General features: G+C 53.5%; 4 protein-coding genes across 4 annotated transcripts; 2 read left to right on the top strand and 2 right to left on the bottom strand.

The window, feature by feature from the left end:
* Positions 1-1805: 1805 nt before the first annotated feature.
* On the top strand, positions 1806-5435 carry SMAC4_06597 (uncharacterized protein). The gene is made up of 2 exons (XM_066090478.1): positions 1806-3262; positions 3321-5435. The coding sequence occupies exons 1-2, from the start codon at positions 2347-2349 to the stop codon at positions 5000-5002; spliced, it is 2598 nt and encodes an 865-aa protein (XP_065946062.1). The 5' UTR covers positions 1806-2346; the 3' UTR covers positions 5003-5435.
* Positions 5436-8775: 3340 nt separating this feature from the next.
* On the top strand, positions 8776-10406 carry SMAC4_06598 (uncharacterized protein). Its single transcript, XM_003346083.2, has 2 exons — positions 8776-9049; positions 9124-10406. Exons 1-2 carry the CDS (start codon positions 8934-8936, stop codon positions 9704-9706), a joined length of 699 nt encoding a protein of 232 aa, XP_003346131.1. The 5' UTR covers positions 8776-8933; the 3' UTR covers positions 9707-10406.
* Positions 10407-10485: 79 nt separating this feature from the next.
* SMAC4_06599 (uncharacterized protein) lies at positions 10486-12637 on the bottom strand. Its single transcript, XM_003346084.2, has 3 exons — positions 11989-12637; positions 11673-11893; positions 10486-11591 (listed from the first exon to the last, which is right to left on the bottom strand). Exons 1-3 carry the CDS (start codon positions 12154-12156, stop codon positions 10859-10861), a joined length of 1122 nt encoding a protein of 373 aa, XP_003346132.1. The 5' UTR covers positions 12157-12637; the 3' UTR covers positions 10486-10858.
* Positions 12638-13879: 1242 nt separating this feature from the next.
* Positions 13880-20489, bottom strand: SMAC4_06600 (uncharacterized protein; the record flags this gene model as incomplete). The annotated part of the gene is made up of 2 exons (XM_003346085.2): positions 19580-20489; positions 13880-19446 (listed from the first exon to the last, which is right to left on the bottom strand). The coding sequence occupies exons 1-2, from the start codon at positions 19656-19658 to the stop codon at positions 13880-13882; spliced, it is 5646 nt and encodes a 1881-aa protein (XP_003346133.1). The 5' UTR covers positions 19659-20489.
* Positions 20490-20768: the final 279 nt, after the last annotated feature.

A 20768-nucleotide genomic window follows, 5' to 3' on the forward strand; every position in this document is an offset into this window, starting at 1 on the left:
GATCCACCTTTTCCTTTACTAGTCCGAAAGTGGTTAATTAGGTGGATAAAAGTCTACAGGGATTGAGCTCATTGGCGGCACGGTGCGAGGCTGCCCCCGCACAGTTCTCAGTGTGAGTACGAAAAGAGCCAATGAAAGGAGATTGCCAGCCTTCTCCCTGTCTGTTGAACTCCCTCCTTTCGCTCCAGTTGTTTGTCGTCCGTCGCAACCTCGCAACCACACAGTTCGTGCTCGCCCACCATCCCAACGCCATCCTATCGGCCACCCTGCCAGCCAGCCAACCAACCAGTCAGCCAACCAACCAGTCAGCCAACCAACCAGTCAGCCAACCAACCAGTCAGCCAGCCCTTCGTCCATGCAAGTCAACTGCCCTGGAAGTCTCCCGGGTCCTTGTGAGCCCTCTTCCCCAGTGTCCCACCAAAGAAGCTTGTTATAGTCTGATGCTACGTCGTTTATCAGGGCATTGCACCATCCTGCCCATAGGCTCAGGGGGCTCCCGTTTGCACAGGCTTACAGCACCTGAAGCCATCTCCGTCATCCAGATTTCCGAAAACCCGACATCAAAAGCCGCCGTGGTCTCGTGGACTTCCCGAATACTAGACTCTCCATCGCCATGGGGTTCGCCGTCTACACTACGGCTAAGAGATTTGGCGCGTCTAAAATGTCTCGGAGACAGATCCAGGAAGCACTTGGCGAGCAATGGAAGCCGAAACGTGCAAAATTGGTGCCAAGCTGGAGAAGCGGATTCGGGAATTCACTGAATCACTGAATCCTGTTCCTGCAATCACAGCACCAAAAGCTAGTTCCAGGGGACCCCGTCCAGTCCTTCAGTCCCTGCACACGACGATAACATGCTTCGTAGGGCCTGGGGATCCATGTCTTGGTGAACCAGCGTTCACCTTGACACGACATCGAGCAACAAGTGCACTAAGACGACGCCGAGGTGGGTGTCTGTTCCATCTGGCCGACCTCTTTATACTGTCAGTATGAATATGGCGTATGTGTACTTGCCGTACCAGTAACTCTTCAGACTTGTTTTCTTTGCAGAAGGGCATCCTGTCTTCCCAGGGGCAACGTTCCCCAATCAGTCTCAGTGGTTCGTCAGTGGCTTGACTGGTTGCCCACACGCAAGACATATCTACATGTGCTCATCCCAAGTCGGCCGCCTCTCGGCTCTTTGGCTCAAAGAGAGAAGATGAACGACAGCAAACCACCCATACCGTCAAGTTGTTGGTGTTCAAATCGACCCGAAGCTGAGCCGTTCAGGGTATTGCCATGTGCGGATTCGCCCGGGAGGCTTAAGACTTTGGTTACTCAAGGAGAGGCTGCGCCATACAGTTAATTGCTCTTACGCAGTCTCTTCCAATCCTGCTCGACTACACTTCCAAACATCCTCGGCCGCCCAAAATACCTTCTCGTCCTGGACGAAATGGTATTTTCTCAAAACAACGGTTGGCATCTCGCTTACACGGCGCTCTCTTCTCGGCGCTCTCATCATCTCTGCTGCTGTTATCCCTATTAGTAGGGCTAGTCATCATCCGCAGCAACCAAGCACCAGACAGTCAGGCAGTCTCAAGCGGATTGCCCTTCCAAGAACCATCTCCACCTAGGAACCAGAATGGAGCCTGCTGCTACTTGCAGGGTGTTGGCGCGGGCGTGCGACCAAGACGCCCTCCTCCACTCCCCATCACCCCTTGTCGCTCTCGTGTCCCCTCATTTGTTATTCGCCGGCCGTTGCACCCACTCCAGGGCCTCTCTCCGCCCCCGGCAGAGAGGGCGCGACACTTGAGACTCGAGAGAAAAAGCCCCGGGCTAAAGATGGCCCCCCTTGTACTTACTTGTACACATGTACATGCCTACCCCATCAATATCAAGGGGGTACGGATACGCTAGCGGGCCACACTAAGGACTAAGCAGTGCGCTAGGTGACTGGTCAAGCGGGCGAATTGCTGCTTGGTTGCTGGCTGGCCATGCTGCATGCAAGACAAGCCTCGATGTCTCCCGCGGCTTCGTTAGATAGACTCGCTCACTCTTCGTCGCTGTCGCTGGGGGTTTTCAGTTAAAGACTGGCCATCCACCAGAGACCGCCTCCCCATCGCTAGATGCCACCCCCTCTACCTTTCTACTCTTTCCCACTTCCAGGTCTATTCGCCTCCCCACTATGGGCCAAGTCTTTCCATATTAACGCCCATTTACCCATACCACTCAACTTCCGTCATCGACAGTCCGGACCCGTGTCTTGGATAAACTTGCCCGTCGACTGTTTGGATAGCTTCTCCTTATGATACCTTTGGGGCTCGATACCTGCAGCATACCTAACCACCACGTCCCGCAGTCGTCACCACCATGACTGCCCCAATCAACACCCCACCTGCTGCGACTGCTAAGGATGCTGCTTCTGCGAGGAAGCGTAGGAGAAGGGCGCCCGCTGGCGGAGCCGCCGACGATTGCTTCACCTGCGCCAAGAGGAATGTCAAGTGCGACCGGAGGAGGCCGTATTGTTCGCAATGCTTGGAGATCGGAAACGAGTGCTCGGGATACAAGACTCAGTTGACCTGGGGTGTCGGTGTTGCCAGTCGAGGCAAGCTTCGAGGCCTGTCGCTACCCATCGCCAAGTCACCACCAGTGAACCCCGGAAAAGGAGTGACGGCATTGAAGTCGCCAACAACGAGGCAACGCACTAGCTCTATCGCATCCGTCAGCCAGTACTCGGAGACAGAGGATCGTGTTAAGCGTGAAGGGACAGAGCAGCCGTCTATAGACCTTCACTCACCTCTTCATTCACCACTGTCGGGCCCGCCTTTTCATCACTTCGATATGTCTCACATGTCGCCCGTGACGGAAGCTCCACCACCTGGCTGGACTCACATCCCGTTCACCTCACCCATGTCTCCGCATGATGGCCCAGGATATCCAGGAAGAAGCATGTCGCTTTCCATGGCATCCCACATGGACTCCATAAGTGAAGCTGACTACATGTCTCCCATCGCTCACTCGTTCCCGAGAGACGATATCTCTTATATCCACAGTCCTCTTCACAGCCCGACCGTCATCTACGATAGCTACCCCGGCCATGGCTCATCCGTCCAACATACTCCTCCATCCGCTATCATGATCGAGCCTCACAGGCCTCCGCCCTCGTGTCCCAGCCTCGGTTACTCACCTTCAGAGCCTGCTTCCAGCCTCCCTTCGCGTGTATCTCATGTGGACAATTTGGAAGCTCAGTTGAGTCGCAAGATGGTGCAAGAGTGTGATGTTTTCGGTGAGCCACTATACTCTCGGCGGTCGGGCTACCCATACTAACGGCAGCGCCATTTAAGTGCCGGGAACGCCATCCGACATTGAGGTGTTTAGTACGAGCGTCCAATCTCACGGCCCATTCTGGGCGCCATCTAGCGCAGACGACGAATCACTTTCGCAAAGCGTCCAAGAGCATAACCAGCTACCATGGCCGGCTTCGTTTCCATCGCAATCGCCCTCTCCGATCCTGCGAGTGAGCCCTGATCTTATCCATAAGATGCCCTTCTTCATGGACTACTACGAGAAGACCATTTGCCCCGGCATGGTCTTTATCGACAACCCCAGCAACCCCTTTAGGGAACACATCTTGCAACTTGGTACTACTAGCAGGAGCTTGCAACATGCCATTTGCGCACTCTCCGCATGCAACCTCAGGATAAAGCGACGGCTCAGTCTTGGACAGCACAGGCGCGATGTTGGAGAAAAGCGATTAGATTCCAGCCCCTTCGACGGCTACTCAGATACACAGCCAGAGGACCAGTCCCTCTCCGAGGAGTATCAGCACAGGAACCTAGCTGTTCATCTTCTGAATGAGCAGCTTAATGACCCGGAAAAGTCAACTCACGACTCGGTCCTGGCTACCATTCTCATACTTTGCCATTACCGGATGGCCGAGTCCGGCGTCGCCAAGTTTCAAACGCAGTTCGCAGGGGTCAAGAAGATCCTAGGACTGCGCAGAATGTCTCCTTATCCTGCATCGCGAGACTCGGCATGGATGGAGGCGCTATTTACTTACTTTGATGCTATCACCGCCAGCGTCAACGATCGGGAAGCTCAGCTCAACACCTCATTCTATGGCCTTCTTCCCGACTCTCAACTTCTTCCCCCTGGTACCGAAAACCTTGTGGGCTGCGATCGTGAATTGTTCAAAACGATTGTCAAGCTAGGCCGTCTGAACTTGCTTTCCCAACATCGACCAGTACAAAACCTCCTGGCCAATGCCCAGCGTGGACGCGGCAGCAGCATATCTGGCACCCCTTCGCCTCTCAGTGGCAGCTTCAAGCCCTCCCCGCCTGAGCACCATCACATGTTCGGAAGCTTCCAGTCTATGAGGTTTGAGGGCAGCGGATTTGGCTCGGCCATGGAGGATGACGAAATGATGGGGATGGGCCACACATCCATGGGATACGACGATCATGGTAGCACATTCTGGCGCGAGTGGAAGGATGCGCGCACCGCCCTGCAGAGCTGGGAGTTTGACGCATCGAGGGTAGTAGCCTCGTTGGCCCCAACACCGTCGTCGCCGCCTCCTACAGGCTCACAGGTGCGCGACCTCAGCTCGCTGAGCGAGGCATTCCGGTACGCAGCGCTTCTGTATACGGAACGCCTGGCCAGTCCCCACCTCCCCAGCTATCATAGTCACTTCCGGGATCTGGTTAGCCAAGTTGTCTACTATGCCACTAGCCTGGAAGCAGGCAGCGGCGCGGAAAAGTTCTTGCTCTGGCCTCTGTTTGTGGCTGGAAGCGAGTGCGTCAACGTACTACAGCAGAATATTGTCCGGTCCAAGTGCCGCGATATTATGGCTCGCAGCGGCTACATGAACAACATGGCTGCCTTGGACGTTCTGGAACGCCTGTGGGCAGAGGATGTCAAGGAAGATGGTCCCGGTGCCAAAATGAGGGGCATGATGCGCAGCGGACCATTCAACTGGTCGAGGTGCATTGGGGGACCCGGTGTGGATGTGGAATGGATCATGTTCTGAGGTTTAACAAGCGGCATGGGGGGTGGGTGTATGCTCACCATGACAAGGTGAAAGGGGGGGTTGCTTTGGCTTACTACTGCTATTACTACTTACTGGTGTTTTGTCCATCTTTTGGGAGCGGGATCTCTCTGTTTTCGGGTTACTTCTTTGGTCTGGGTCTGGTCACGGCGCTTAGGCACACAAAAAAAGCCTTTCTTCACATGTACTACTATATGCATATATGACCAGGGATGGATGGGATGACGGATTGGGGAGCATACGGGGAAGGGACGGAAAGGCTTTTGCTCTTTCGGTTTGTGGGTTTGTTTAGCTTCGGATAGGGAGGAAAGACAGGCTAGTTGGGCAGGCATCTGGTTCTTGCCCCCGTCGAGAGAAATGAACAAAATAACCAACATGCACGTCAATCCGAACTGAGATTTTGCGCCCGAACAGCAGTGAGAGTGAAACAAATGGAAGGAAAGGAAGGGCCCCGGGCCCAGCGGACCCTGACACTCGCTCCTACCTTGATCGCGGGGGTTCATCAGGCTCCATCGATCACTCCTCCCCGTTCCTTCCTTTCATCGGCTTTCGATGGCATTTCGGTTTGGAAATGCGCCTTCTCTCGGTTCTTTCCCATCTCTTCCACCGTTCCTATCCGCCATGTCGGGCTCTGAGTCCCCCAACATTCATACATACGTACATAAGGTAGGAGCATTGTACATCGCCAAGCTTACCGCAGCGATGGCATCATCGTAACCCTTCCTTCGTCTTGGCTTACATACTCTTGGGCTTCATGCCTGAACGTTGCACTCAGAGGTCTACCTCTACGAGCTCTACTACCGAGAAACGCGAGATGGTACTGTAGCTACACAGGTGGCACGAGTACATGCGTAGCAGGCAGGGCTTCATCGAACAGAGGGGCAGGGGAGGAGGTATGTAGTGTAGCGAAGGTGTACATAGACGCCCAATACCTACCCTAATTGTCATTATCTAAATACTACCTGCCTTTAATGTGTCGTCTTCTTGGGGGTCATTCATGGTGGCTTCAGTGCTTGGCTTCTGCTATGCTGCCGCCCGTCTACCGCTTCTTCACGGTCAATGGGAGTTACTCCAGGCTTGGTGTGGAGGTTCCGGACGGAACTCGAGAAAGGAATGATACAGTAATACATGATTCTAGAAGCTGTGGACTGAGAAGTGTGAAAGTTTACTATGTATGTGTTTGTGTGAGTATGATGTGTGAGTGTGAGGGTGAGTAATGAGTGGACGAATGGTGAGTGGTCACGATGGCGGTCAGTCGACGAGGGCATCGTCAATTGAGGATATCTCAGCGATAGTAGCTCTACTTGCCATGTCGTACCTAAGGACTATATAAGAAAAAAAACTTGTGAGTAGGAGAACTTTGAAGGCTGAACAAAACCAGCTGGAAATGATAATTGATTCGAACTTGGAAATGTCTAGAACTAGGTGCCCATTTTCGAGCTTCAGTCGAGCGTCAAAAGCCTGGCCCTGAGGAGAAAGACCACAACCGTTTACCAGCAGCAAAAATCTGATATGTCTTCTTTGGAGTACTACACATGACTTGCTAGCTAGGTAGTTTCAACCCTCAACATTACGCACCAAGGTGAGGAGCTCCTCTTCTTCCTTGCAATTGTACACTAGGTACACAGGTATGTAGCCAAGGTAGCCAAGGCTCCGCCGACTTGTTGTGAATCTTGGACTGAATCTCTTGGCCCCTTTTACCTTATTACGTACGTACATTCTCAAAATCCGGGGTAGCGCCTAAACCTAGACCCTTCGCGGCATCCGATGCAGTAGTAGACCGTGAAACCCCCAGAGAACTAGTAAGGAGAGGGGGGAGGGGGCAAAAGAAGAGGATACTACACAGTACCTAGAAAAGGCGGGAATATTTCGACCCTTCCATTGTTGAAGATTCAAGACATTCGTGAATTGTGAGAGAGGGGAAAGAGGCCGACGATCGTGGTGTGTAAGACGGGCGAGTACTTACCTTCGTCCGTCCGTTCCGTCGAAAACCGAGTTTTCCCTCCCTCCCGTCCTCTCAAGTTGTCAGCAATGGAGATCGATCGTGGATTATTATGTATGTGACTGACTGACAGAGAGACTGACCTCAATTAAGTAAGTCTACGTACTATGGATACAAGACACACTTTGTTCAGTGCTCACAGTTATCTCTCTCAAGCATCTCGCAAACGATGGGGTGATGCTAATCAAAAGGTTCCTTTCTTCACTCGTTACTACCACGTGAGGATCCTACCCCCATCCATTATCAGCTCGCGTAACCAGGTAAGTGGTACTGAGGTAGTCTAAGTACTAAGAAGTAGATAGCAAAGTACACCTCGCTCGCTGCTACCTACACTACTGCACATCCGCCAAAAAAAAATCCCACATCCCGCTCATTTCGACAAAAGCTCATGGGCTGCTGGGTTCGCGCCTAAGCTTGAATAGGAAGGCGGTTTTTGCAGCAGAAACAGTCGAGCGCTCCTCCTCCTCCTCCTCCTCCTCACGAAGTTTGAGGTTTCAATGTTGGAGTGGGGTTTTTGGGGAGAGTGGGAGAGTACCTAGTGTAGAGAGAGAGTTGGGGAAGACATCACGACCTCGGTCACTGTTTAGGTATAAACGCCTAGGAAACGGTGAAAGGTGATTGGTTGGCAGCTAGATCCATCCCCCTTGTCGAACGGCTTCCCATTTTCAGGAGTGTTCCTCCGGGCTCTCTGAGGGGCATTGTCCGGCCTGTCGCAGGGTGATGGATCGGATGTACTTTAATCAAAAAAAAGTTACCAGTTATTTTCCATATCGAATATCTTCGGAAGGTATAAGCCAACGTCTTGAGGCGAGTTGAGGCGATAAAAAAAAAAGAGAGATTTCAGGTTGACCGGCGTGCCTGCGTGGAGAATGGTGGCGGGGCCACGGGGAAGGTTCGGGGACGGACGGGAGCGAGTACTACTTTCAGGAACCAGAAAAGTGTGCAAGTCGGCATGCTAAACAAAGGTTGTTAGGTCCTTTCACATCCCAATTGGTGACGATCATGGTTGTGATGGTGAAGTGGTGGTTGTGAATGGTGGTGAGTGTCAGGATGTTTCGCCTCGGAGACCGGCGCGACTGCTGGCGCCTCACCACTTGCGAACAGTATAACAAGCCATTGCGGGAACCTGCATTGAAGGGGGCAAGAAGCTGTGGCTGTGGCTGCAAAATTAGGGGGTCCAGCTCCCAGAGAATGATAGTTAGGTAAGTGCCATCATTACTCTTGGGAGAAGAGTTGACGAACAACCTGGTGATGGTGACGAGTGTTCGGGGGGCAGGCAAGCTGCCCACCCTGAAAGGTTGGATCCTGGGATGCTTAACAGAAAAGTGCAAATAAACGTCAGGCCTAACAATTAATTTCGCAGACGCTGCGGTGGACGCACATACCGTGCACTAACGTAATGTTAGTGTGTGGGGAGCTTTGTATGCATTCTGCGGGCGAAAGGCACTATGACACTAACTGCACTTTTCAGCGTGAACCTTGCTGTAGGGAGAGAGAGATAAAGACAAGAGATAATAGCATAGAAGAGGTGAGGGAGCGTAACTTGCATCTTTACATAGAATACACAATTACACTCAAAGACTGTATCTTTGTTACGGGCCTCTGTCTTTGCCAGCTGGCGGCCAGATCCAGGTGCAAGTCCAGCACTGGTACCGATAAGATACAATAGCCCCACTATCATTCTCTTATCGGGCAGGAGCCATTGCAGTTCGAGTTCAATCGAGTTCTGGGGTATGGTTTCCCCAGAAATTTTGGTTCAACTTCCGTCTTCGTTGTCGTCGTCGCCGTCATCGTATTTTGCTGTTTCACTCCCATCCCGCCTTCTTCTTTTTCCGATATTCTGGCAGTCGAACTCCTGTCCTTTCAACAACAACAACACTCAGCAGTTTTTCCTCGAAAACCACAGCAACAATGGGCAGAGAACTCCAGAAGCGCAAGAAGCGCTCGTCTCGCGCCACCGTCCAGACGCATACCATCAAGAAGAAGCACTTGAACCCCCAGGGCAGCGGTATCGTTGCCAAAGCATGGTCAGTACTCTTTTTTTCTCAACAGTTTTGAGAAAGGGATCGATTACTGATTCGCAACCTTTGATGTACAATAGGAACAAGAAGGAGACCCTCTCGCAGAACTACTCCCGCTTCGGTCTCGTCGCTAAGCTCGGCACCGCCGCCGGCGGCATGGCCAAGAAGTGCGCTTCCGCCAACTACGCCGGAATCACCAAGGACGACCCCCTGGCCGTCAAGTCCTCCGACCGCGGCCTGCTGCAGGTGCGCGAGGTCAAGGTGGAGCGTGACGCCTCGGGCAAGATCGTCAAGATTTTGCGCCAGGAGAACCCGCTCAACGACCCGCTCAACGAGATCGAGTCCGACTCCGAATCCGAGGAACCCAAGCACAACCCGACCCACGACATCGAATGGAACGGCATCAGCGACGACCGTCAGGAGGAGACGATTGATCAGAGCAGCCGGCCCGAGGTCATCCGCATGCTCGAGGAGGAGGCGTCGCGCCCCGTGGAGAAGACGGTGCGGTACCAGAGCGAGCGCGAGCTCGAGTGGTTGCAGAAGCTGGTGGCCAAGCACGGCGACGATGTGGCTGCCATGGTTCGCGATATCAAGCTCAACCCTATGCAGCAGACCAAGGGCGACATTTCCAAGAGGTTGAAGAAGGCTGGTTTGTTGCAGTGAGCGGAACGGACAATGGAAGAGACCTGGAGGGGAGAGACGGCAAGCGAGCGTGATGCCACCATCTTTAGAGTGTGATTGCTCGAAATGGGGTGGTTGCTTTTGGGGCCTTGCTGAGCTGGCTTCATGATTGAGGAGAGGGAGGTGGGGGCAAGGGAGCCAGTGCTACAGGTGCCCGGGCAAGTTCCAGCCTCATCCAGTAGGCTGGACCACGAAAGTCTGCGGGCGGCAGGGAGGAATAGAGCTCCAGCCCATTTTACATCAGCCAGAGAAGCACAAGTCCCGGTTCTCTCTTCTCCCGAGCTCTGTCGACCAGGAACAGCTGGGTTTAGGGACCGGTCCTTGGATCTCTCTTTCCTTACTCTCCCGCCGCTGTCGCCCCATCCCTCTTTATTTCATGGAGCGACCCTCTGATGGAAAGGGCAGGCATGCTTTCCTCAAGCTCCCCCAACCTTAACTTTAGAAAGGGGAATTTCCTCAGGTCAAGGTCGCAACCAGCATGGACAATGAACGGCATCACTTCGTATTGCGCTCCCCTTGCTCGGCGATAATAAGAGAGCACAAAAAGGAGGAAGGGGGACAGGGGTCAGGATTTTCTGTGCAGCATACATGCTATTTATTCATCACCCAAGATCATAGGCGTTTTAGGCGTTTCTCAAAGTACATGGAAAGAATTTAGTCATTCAGCCACATATATCCTATACCACCTAACAGTCATATACCAAGCAAGGCATAGGTAAAAATATTTCAACGAAGCCGATATGGGAACTATATATGGTAGTGGTTTATTGTCATTGAATTCATAAAAGGTATATCTCTCTTCTTTTTTTATGCATGATAAAACCACCAAGAAGGACCTGTGACGCCTCGCCAACGACACCCCATAAAAGCAAAAGCCTACACACACATACATACAGAAGAAAAAAGCCCAAGATGTTTCGTCTAATGCCAGCCAGCCAACCCCCCATAACAAAAAAGGAAAGCAGGTTAGCCAAAGACAGTTTTTTACATGACCCAAGCATGCTTTGCGGCGCACAGCAGCTACCCAGTAATCATCCGCTTGCCAGATTCAAAATCGACCAGTCCAGCTCATCCATCATCCCTATCCCTTGATTTCACTTCCCCTCCCTTTCTTTTCTTTTATCCCTTAACTTTTTACACATGTCCCCGTTCAATTCCTACCCGGTTGTAGGGGGCTTGCGGGAATCTCGTCGATGGCTCATCCTCATAGTCCCCATCATGCACACTAGGGGGGGCGTACCGGCTACCGCCACCGACGGAGGACTGATAGTCGTTGTCGTTATCAAACGGGTTATCCTGCCTGAAGGGGTTCTCCGACGGCGCCACCGAGCTTGCGCCGTACCGGCTGGTTTGGCTTCCCAGGTAGCTCGGCGTCACGCCGCGGTTGTATGAGTCAGCAGACAAATCGGTCAAGGGCGTGGCGCCGCGGTACGGGTCGGGCGTGCGGGCCGTGTTCATGCTCAGAGGGGTCTGGCCGCGATACGGGTCGGGCGTCATCTGGCTCAGGGGCGTGTGGCCACGGTACGGGTCGACCGAGAGGCTGCTAGCCGTCGGGGCGCCGTAGGGGTCCGAATAGTCCGAGCGTCCGCCGCCGCCGCCGACTTGGCCGCCGAGGTGCGTGTTGGTGTCGTCGTAGTCCGAGTGTCCACCGATTCCGCCGCCAATCTGGCTGTGCTCATCGTCCCGGTCGTTCACGTTAACGGGCGCATAGGCTTCTTCGTCGTGGGGGGCGAGCGAAAAGGCGGCCTTGTCGGGGTCGATGTTCTGGTTGCGGGCGTGCAGGTTGTCGTAGCCGGGGAGACGGTTGTTCCACTTGTAATACATGAGGGTGTAGATGCTCAGGAAGGTGGTAACACAGAAGAAGAGGCTGAATATCAGAAAAGAGATGTTGTTAGTGAGGTGCCCGAGGGGAATTCTTTGCGCTGGTGGACGCGCTGGTGGGACGTACAAAACAAAGAAGCCAAGACCGACGATGGCCTTGCTGATGCCGCACACAGACATGCATGAGCCAGCAGTGTTGAATGCAGCCTGGGTGGAAAAGGCAGAAAGCCAGATGATTGCCATAGAAGCGTCAACGGCGACCATGGCATGCGGCTGCGCGAGCTTGCGTGTCCGAGGGAATCGCGGGGCCATGCCTAGGTAGATCCACGCCGGTATCGAAATGAAGAACTGTTTGTGTGGTTTGGCAACGTCAGTCTCTGGTTTTCCTCTATTCTACCACTACTACTTCTATTTCGATTGGAAAGATGTGAGTTTAGACGTACCACTGCGAAGGTCCAGCCATTCTGGCCATTGATGGGCACCTTATCAGTCTTGAAGACGGCAATTTCCAAACACCATACTACAAAGCCCAAAACAATCTGGGCAACGTGGAAGATCAGTTTGAAGAGGGGGATCTTCTCCGGGTCGAGCTCCCAAGCTTGCCAGCCCATTTTTGCCAATCCGTGATGATGACTCTGGTGATTGGTGTTGATATGTTTCGGTAGAGTTTGGCGGTTTTGTTTGTTTCAACTGGCGACGCCGCGGTGTACAAGTAGCGCTGGAGGGGTTGCGTGGGATGCTCGATGTATCACGGTCGTCGAAATAAGCTCTTGAGACTCGCGGTGTTTAGGCGCTGCTAGGCCGGTTTCGAAGTTGGGATGACAGCCGACAGAACAGGTACGAGAGCTCGGGTTGGAATCAGGGCAATTTGCAATGTCGGTGCAATGTGTGCGGGATGTGCGATGCGCGCGCGTGCAACAGCCTCGTGACAGAGCAATCTGAAGTGTGCTTGCTGATGACGGTACAGTTTTGGACTCTTTGGAGGTCAGATGAAACAGAAAAACGAGTCGGTACGCCTGAGATGAAGTCAGAAACACAATGTTGGCCGGATATCCTGAAGGGTAAAACGCTGGAAGAAAGCTAGTAGCTGAGCTGTTCGAAGGGAAGAAGAGGAGGAGGTGGTTGGCAATGTCGTGCAAGATGGTTTGAGCGTCTTCGTCTGAATCTTGTCTGGGCTTGTCGCAAGTGCCTGGCAAACCCCCGATGGGAAGTGGGCCATCAACCAGGGTGCCCGCCTGTCGTGCAGTGCATCTTGGAGGAAGGACTGGACCCGAATGACGAAGGCGCAGTCCAAACCCGGGCACATGGCTCCACCCTGGCACTGGCCCAGCCACCGCGACAAACTCCTGGAGGGCTGTCTTGCACTGGTTTGCTGACCATTTTCTTGGACAGCGGCAAGCCGACAGACTGATCATGGACCAAGCATATGCGTACATAATATTGGTAGCACATACATAGGGCAGAGAGGGGTGGGCAAAAAGCATATATCACACAGCATATGATAACCAACCACCGGCGTTTACAGGACTACAATACCTCTAGGAGTCTCTGAACTTCTGAAGCGAGCGGCTGAGACTGAGAGAGAGGGATATAAGAGACAAGGGCCCCACGCTTGATATTCAGGTTCGCGGTGGATGCCCCACTGATCTCCCAGCCAGCTTGTGCCAGCTTATCCAAGTCTTCAAGCTGAAGCTGTCAAAGCTGTCAAGCTGTCAAACTGGCTTGCAAGAAACAAACACTGAGGACGCCGCAGATGTATAAGAATAATAGAGAGGCATTTGTGAGTCTGCTCATCAGCAGCTGCTTCCCGAATCCAACCCGATCCGATTAACTGCATGCTTTCCACCTCTTGGGAGCGTGTCTTGGCTGTTTCGGGGTGACCGTGTCAAAAATGGTACCTCTGGCCGTGAGGTGTGCCGGGAGGCAGCCCGTGCCCGGGCCGGCCAAGCCCCTGAAGGCTTTCATCCCAATTCGGCAAAAGGTAAACAATCACCATCGTCACTAAAACAGATGCAACTTGTATATCACGCTTGAACCCAGTCACGCTAGAGCGCAAGCAAGCAAGCAACAGAGATATACAACCAAAAAAGACCAAGAAGAAACCAAGATATAAAACCGAGTTCGCACGATAATGATGTCTATATATTCCCACTGGGTATCCCTGAATGCACGTAACGTTCGTACCAAGCAAGTATTGTAAGCAGCAACAGCAGCCAAACTTCTGTGTCGCTGATGTTATCCATCCCATCAAATTCCGCTGTCCCATCTTTCCCCATTTATCGAATCCCATCCCATCCCTTTCCTTCTTTCCCCACTAACAATCGCTCACCAAAATCAACTCAATCGCAACTGACTAACCCTCGCCCCCGCCCTCCTCACTCCCAAGCCCGAACCCGAACCCGAGCCCGGACTAGGACTAACCGCCCTACTACCCCTTGCACTCCCCGCTCTACTACCCCCTCTACTCCCCGCCGCACTTTGGCTGGGACTCGTCATCATATAACTCTGATCTATCTTCCAGATCCAATCCATCTTGTCCTTCTCGCTCCTCGCCGCAAACAGCCACGTGTTGTCCGTCCCGTAGATGGCGAACACGCCTGCTTGTAGGCGCTCGCTTAGTCGGTGGAGACCACCGCCTTGTTGTTGTTGCGGAGGTGAGGGCCCGTTGGTGGCAAGCGTGCCAGTGGAGGATGCCGGGGAACTGGTGCCGCTGCGGAGGGAAACGGCCGATGTTCTCCCGCCGCCGCCGCCACTGCCGCTTGCTACCCTGCCGTTGCTGCTCCTCGCTGTGGAAGTCATCGGGTTGGGCGAAGGGAGCGGGCTGAAGGTGGGCCAGAGGGAGGAGATGAGGAGGGAGGAGGGTGAGCGGCGTTGTTGTGGCTGGGGTGTGGGTGTGCTGACGTTGCCGTTAGATGTCCTGCCTCCTGCTGAGCCACTCATAATGGTGTCTAGGGGTCCACTTGAGCGACCGTTAGTGGCTCCTCTAGAGTTGTTATTCATGTTTCCGTTCAGGTTGTCTAGTGAGCCGTAACCATCATCAGATCCGGGCCCGCCACCATAGTCATCGTTCAGCAAACCTAGTATCCCCGGCTGGCTATCGACGCGCGAGTTCCTCAGACTCACGATCCCAACTTCTTCTCCATCTGCCACGCTGTGGATATGGAGATACGGTCTCCTCAGTTCGACGAACCGTTTGTTCCACTTGGTCGCATCGCTGTTGGGGACGAGAAGGTAGCCGCCCTTGAGAACTGTGGGGTTCTTGGGCACGCGGATGACGGACGCCACAAACTCCAGAGTCGAATTTTGATCAGAAATCGAGTCCGCGTAGCCATCAGTGGGCGGATCGGTGTTAGCAGGACTGAGGATCTTGACTGTTGGGTCCGGGTAGCGTTGCCAGAGCCTTAGGCAACTGTTGAGGAGGTAGGTTTGAGCGTCCGTATACTCCGAAGGAGGTTTAGTTGGGTCGGTGGCGTCTGGCGTGGGTTGATTATATTCTGTACCATTTGGTTGCTCCTCCTCCTTTGATTCAGTATTTGATGCATCTTCCTCCTCCGGAGATGATCCTTCCTCGGACGTCTGTACCTCAAGCTCCTCTGGCGGGTCATCCTTCAACAGCTCAGCAATCGAGTCCGTCTCACTATTGGTTTTAGGTGGCGGCAGATCAGAATCGTTCTCTGCCTCATCCAGGCCATTCGACAGGTTATTTGGATCATTAAACCCAAGCTTTCTCAAGGTTCCTTGCACCGCCGTAAGCTCAGTCATCATTCTCTTCTTCTTCCGCGCACTGATGTAGTCTGCCACGAGTGATACGCCTCTCGGCGTCCAGGTGCCGAGGTTCTCTTCACCCTTGACATAGTCATGCTGGCTACTCATCCGCCATAGGTCACCGACGCGTTTGATGGGCGCTGGGCGCATCTGTACCGTGAAGATACCTGTGGATGAGTGCACGATGCGGATGTTCTGCCAGAGCGAGGAGAACATGGATGTCTGGCGAACGAAGTTGCGTGATACGATCTGGACAGCGACCGGAAGAGAGAACTTGATCGGTTCGGCGAGCTTCTCTGAATCGATCTCCCAGGAGACAGTCATTTGCACGCGGTACTTTTCTGACGTAACACGGTCGAGCAACAACGAGTTATGAAGACTAGAGTCCCACTGCCCAATCAGGGTAACACTCCGGGTTCCATTGGCGTTCACCCTGAAAGTAGGCTCAGATACGAGTCGAAGGGGCAGAGGAGGGCTCGCTGAGCCCATGTCGGGAGTTTTGCCTGCGCTATCCAAGAGTGCAATCTTGCCGACCCGCAAAGATTTCGCATCGTTCCATGGTAGAGCATCGCCCGAGCTATGAGTGACGGTGATGGCGACCCGTCTTTGCAAGCCTTGATGAAGTTGGAACGTGCCATTGTCAAGTTCACTTGTCTGTGTAACTTCGACGGGCATATAATCGCCCTCCTCATTCAGCTCCAGTATCTGTACCCGTACAAGCAAATCGTGCTTCTCCTCAGTGTAGAAGTGGGTTTCGTTGATTCTTGCACCCTTGGGCTTACTTTGGGACGTAGGTACCGCATCGCGCATATCATCCCAGCTGAGCAGCTTGTCGAGATGCATCGCTGAAACCTTGGCGAAAATAGCCACTCTGAGGCAAGTGTCTTGAGACGCAAACAGCGGAATGCCCATGCTATGAACACTCTCGAACCGAATGGGCCCCTCGTCAAAGTCTCTGATCATCTGGGTGGTGGTAATACCGTCCTCCTCAGAAATGCCAGGGATGAAGAGCTGGGCGTGCACTTCTGTACCCTCACGTTCGGCGAATCCGATCATCTCGTGCATCACCACGTTGAACTTGAGCGTATTAGTCGGCGCCCTCGCACTCGAAGGCTCTAACGCCAGCTTGATCATGCCAATAGCGTGCGATGTGTGCGGGGATGTCACGTCGAGAGTGAAGTCCTGTACCCGGCTCTCAAAGACAGTCTTCAACGGCACATCCACTTCGCCCACCAGTGTGTACTGCGGCATACATGTCTCGACGAAGGGGTTATCGAGGCTCAAATGTTGCGCGTATTCGGGTTGATCGAGATACTGGAACATCTGCCGCATCTGCCTCACCCGGTCGTGGAGCTTCTCTATGCTCCAAAGGTGGACGACGCTGTGCTTGTAATCAACGACGCGAATGCCGACGCACGGCTTCGGTGCCGTTTCGAGAGCAATGTCGTCTCCCTCACCAGTCAGCCCATTAAGCACCATGTCGTAAGATGAGCAAAGAAGATGACCGACGTCTACGATCGTGAACTGGAAGACGACGCTCTCATTAAGCTCATGACTCATGACTTGTGCCTCCTTGAGAGTGGCAGCATGCTGCAGTACTGCCTCAGCCATGAGGACGTAGCGTCGACTCCTCCATTTCCTAACCACCGCCTTTGCACGCTCGATCTCGTCTGCAGAGAGCTTCGGGTTGGCCTTGGGCCGCTTGAGCGGATCCAACTTCTCGATCTTTTCTTCGAACTGGCGTTTTTGTACCTCCAATTGTTTTTGCATGTCGGCCTTGAGCTGCATCAGCGTTTCCTCCATCTTGGCCTTCTCCTTCTTGATCTCCTCCACCTCCACGTTCGCTGCCTCGGCCGTCTTCAGCTGATCCTTGTACTCCTCCTTCTGCTTGTCGAGTTGGCTCTGCATCACGTCTCGAATCTGACCCAGCTTCTCCTCCGTCTCTCCTTGTTTGGGCGTTGATGGCATGGTGAGGGCGGTGTCCAGAGAGAAGTTGTCGAGAGTGCCGGTGGACATGTACTTCTCCCTTATCGGGTACGACGCCATGGACTCCATATCTTCATCCCCTTCCCGAACATTCACTCTTTCAGCTCGTGCTCGTTGGACGTCCTCAAAAAGCGCATTCAGTTCTTCGTCTGTCAGTTTGGCAAAATTTTGATCTGTTCCAAGGATGGCCCCTGCCGCTTCCCTTCGCGCAAAGGACCAATCTGATTCTTTTGTGTTTCTTGAAAACGGCGCGGGTGAGTCTGGACGGCTGCTTTCGCCTTCAGACACCGCCGTACTAAGGCTTCGGTGGTGGTTATGGCTGGGACTTAGGGCTGGCGATTTCTCCAAAGCCTGCAATTGATTTGCTGTGACGGATTGTCTTAGTAGGCTTTGTTGCTCGGCGCGCTCTGCTCGTTCTGCTTTCGCCTCAAGAGGATGGTTGAATCTGAAGATGTGAAAATCGCCCAGTATGATGCGATATCCAGAATGAAGTCGAGTGGGCTCAGTTACTCGTTTGCCGTTCACCATGACAGCCGCACCCTCCTTTGGGATGACAGTCACCGTTCCATCAGCCGCATTCTCAAAGACGCAGTGTTCGTGGAGGATCCTCGACCCGTTCAGACGAATATTTGCTTGGTGCTCTGCGTTTGACTCGACGTTGCCGACACTTGTTGAGCCTGGTTTGAGGTTATACACCAAGCACTCTGCTAGTAGCGGGTCGTCGGAAAGATTGACCAAATGGGGCATCTTCTTGGGGGTCGACATGCCGATAAAGCCCTTTTCAATGCTGATGCCCAGCTCTTCAAGCGCAGCTTCTCTTTCTTTGTGAATTTCTTCGGTTTTCTGCAGCTTCTGCTCCCAGGTCTGGTTCAGATCCTGCAGAAGCTTCTCGGATTGATTCAGTTGCTCTGCAATCTCGGCTTTGGAGACCTTCTTGACGGTGCCGTCCGGCGCTGTGATGCTGACAATCTGCTTTTCTAACGGCGTTCCCTCTGCGTAAACCTCCTCTCCCGGTACAGGAGCACCACCGATGCCTCCACTGCCGCCACCCAGTTTGCTTCTCAGTTGAGCCAATTCTTCCTTTAGCTCGCGGATCATGCGGGCATTGGCGTCCTCGTTGACAACAGCGTGGTTCTTGATTCTCTTGGCCGAATCAGCATAACGGAGCGTACTAAGCGTCTCGTCGTAGTTGATATCGGCTGGACTGATGGCTGCTATCATTGCCGTCATACTGTTACCGCCTAACGAATCCTTCAACAACCAGGTGAGGACACTGTCTCGATATGGTACTTGGCCGGCCGCGCCCCCTTTCTTTTTCTTCCCGGTAGAGAGGTCTGCTAGGGCTGCAATAACGCGCCCAAGCGTCGACAGAGACCGGTTAATCTCGGCACCTTCTTTGAGGCGGGCACCGGTGGCTCCAGTAGACGTTGCTCTTTCTGAACCTGCCAGATCCACCAGACTGATCTTGGCCGCTTTCTCCATTTCCATTTTCGTCTCGGGATCGAATCGTTTTTGGGTCAACATAAGGGTAAAGACAGCGTGACTTCGACTGGAGGTTTCGTTCATGTTGGTAGCCGCAACTGTTCGGGCCTTGTTTCCCTCGTCCATCAAGTGTTCGATCTCCTGGAAACTCCCCACGACAAGCTTGGCCAAGTCTTCAACGTAAGGACCTGTTGACGGATGTTCTCGGACCTTGAGATTTCCCTTGTTCGCCGGGTTGAGCAGGTCGCGTACACGTTCGTTGTAAATTTCGAGATAGGAGACTTCGACTGTACAGCGCAAGGTCTTGTCTTGTTGCATCTCGTTTATTCGCTTGAACATGTCCTGGCAAATCATGGGGATAATACCGGCATCCTTGCCATATCCCATCATCGAGTAGGACTTGCCGGAACCGGTTTGGCCGTAGGCAAAGATACAATTGTTGTAGCCCTGGAAGGCATTGTCGAGCAGCGGTTTTCCCAAGTCCTCATGTAGTTGATCTTGTCCGGCGTAGTTGGGCGCACTCTTGTCGAAGGACCAGTATGACCTGTCAAAAGCGAAAACCTTTCGGCCTGTGTCCTTACCACCCTTTGCTACGGCGTCAGGCGGAGGGGTAAGAACCGTCTGGTTGTCCTTCATTTCTACGATACACTGTGCACCGCGGTCGTGTTCTGGAATCGGGTAGTCGCATCATCAGTGTCTGTCTGCATGACGTAGGGACGAGCGCGTTCCATGGGTTTCCCTTCGTTGAAGGTTTCGCTCTTCAGCGCCGGCAACAGAGCTTCTTCGTATATAAGCACTCACCTCTTCCGTTGAAGGGACGACATCTGACCACAACCTTGATGTTTCCTCCACCCCCCATTGGGGCCGCGCCTGGAGCCATGGTGTCGCGAGAATGGCTCTACCGGTATCGCGGAGCGTCGCAGTGCTGTATGTATATATATCGGCTGGCCGCACGAGTGACCAAGGAGCTGTCGAAAGAGGTCCGCGATTCGTCTGGGTGGCCTTGTTTGAACAGTCGTTCTTATTCGGGCGTGGTTACAGCTTCCGAACGTCCCAACATGTGTTTCCCAGATCCGGCCGAACGGCAACGTCACTCATTCTACCATGCGCCGGGGGATTGCTGCGGAAGGGTCAAGACCAGCTCGTGTCTAGAAGTTGTCGAGATGTCGGTGGCTCGCTGCCGTGTTATGTTGCTTGACCACAGTCGTTCACTGTCGTCGTCTGGTCGACGGCAATCGCTGCAGGTGGACGGATGACGGCGCACAAGAGAGAACAAATTGGGGGATATGGGGCCGGGGGTTGTGAAGAGCGCGTGAAGTGCCCGTGATCGTCGCCGTTGTTGTGGCAGCCGCTGACGCTGTCGCGAAAAGGGAGATGCTCTACTGGTAGCTAGTAGGGTCCCAGGGTCGTGTATGCGTGTCTGCGTGTGTAGGTCGTTCAGTCGTTCAACGACCGCAGCTCGGAAGCTGCAAAGCCGATGTATGGTGTCGCAACAACAGTCAATGCTCGGGAAATCGTCAGATCGTAATAAAAGTCAAATTTGTAGATCAATAGGAACGCGGATTGTCGAGTCGAAGGAAAGGGAGCGAACGATGCCTGCCCGTGCTTGGTTGAATCTGACAGTTGGCTTGGAGGTAGTTGTTGGTTCCTTGCTTCGGGTTCTAGTTTGACGATTCGATCCCGCTCGTCGAGGTGAGTGGTCCTCCCCGCCGTTGGCGCCTGCAGCGGGTTTCTGCAATGAGTGTCCCGCTGCGGGCATGTGCCGCTATGAATGTGACAGCTTGGAAGGAAAGCCTGTGACGCGAGGCGCGCAGCAGTGTCACCACTGTAAATTCAGCCTGGGAGATGCCTGCTGCTTGTGCACGCCCTGGCATGTGCTCGATTCCCGCAGCGAATCGCTTTCTGATTGGTCACTTCTCTTCTTGTCCCCCACAGCTTGACTAACATCAGCTTGCGTCCCAATGTCCAACGTGGTCCTCATGCTGTGCAC

The sequence above is a fragment of the Sordaria macrospora genome, chromosome 2 (genome assembly GCF_033870435.1).
Source record: "Sordaria macrospora chromosome 2, complete sequence".
Taxonomy (NCBI): Eukaryota; Fungi; Ascomycota; class Sordariomycetes; order Sordariales; family Sordariaceae; genus Sordaria; species Sordaria macrospora.

What these genes read in the sequence shown, in the direction of transcription:
- SMAC4_06597 (XM_066090478.1), top strand. Translation starts at nt 2,347, where the DNA reads ATGACTGCCCCAATCAACACCCCACCTGCTGCGACTGCTAAGGATGCT. An exon ending in GCAAGAGTGTGATGTTTTCG is followed by an intron (nt 3,263 to 3,320) that starts GTGAGCCACTAT and finishes GCGCCATTTAAG; the next exon opens with TGCCGGGAACGCCATCCGAC.
- SMAC4_06598 (XM_003346083.2), top strand. Translation starts at nt 8,934, where the DNA reads ATGGGCAGAGAACTCCAGAAGCGCAAGAAGCGCTCGTCTCGCGCCACC. An exon ending in GGTATCGTTGCCAAAGCATG is followed by an intron (nt 9,050 to 9,123) that starts GTCAGTACTCTT and finishes GATGTACAATAG; the next exon opens with GAACAAGAAGGAGACCCTCT.
- SMAC4_06599 (XM_003346084.2), bottom strand. Translation starts at nt 12,156, where the DNA reads ATGGGCTGGCAAGCTTGGGAGCTCGACCCGGAGAAGATCCCCCTCTTC. An exon ending in ATGGCTGGACCTTCGCAGTG is followed by an intron (nt 11,894 to 11,988) that starts GTACGTCTAAAC and finishes CCACACAAACAG; the next exon opens with TTCTTCATTTCGATACCGGC. An exon ending in GGTCTTGGCTTCTTTGTTTT is followed by an intron (nt 11,592 to 11,672) that starts GTACGTCCCACC and finishes TCTGATATTCAG; the next exon opens with CCTCTTCTTCTGTGTTACCA.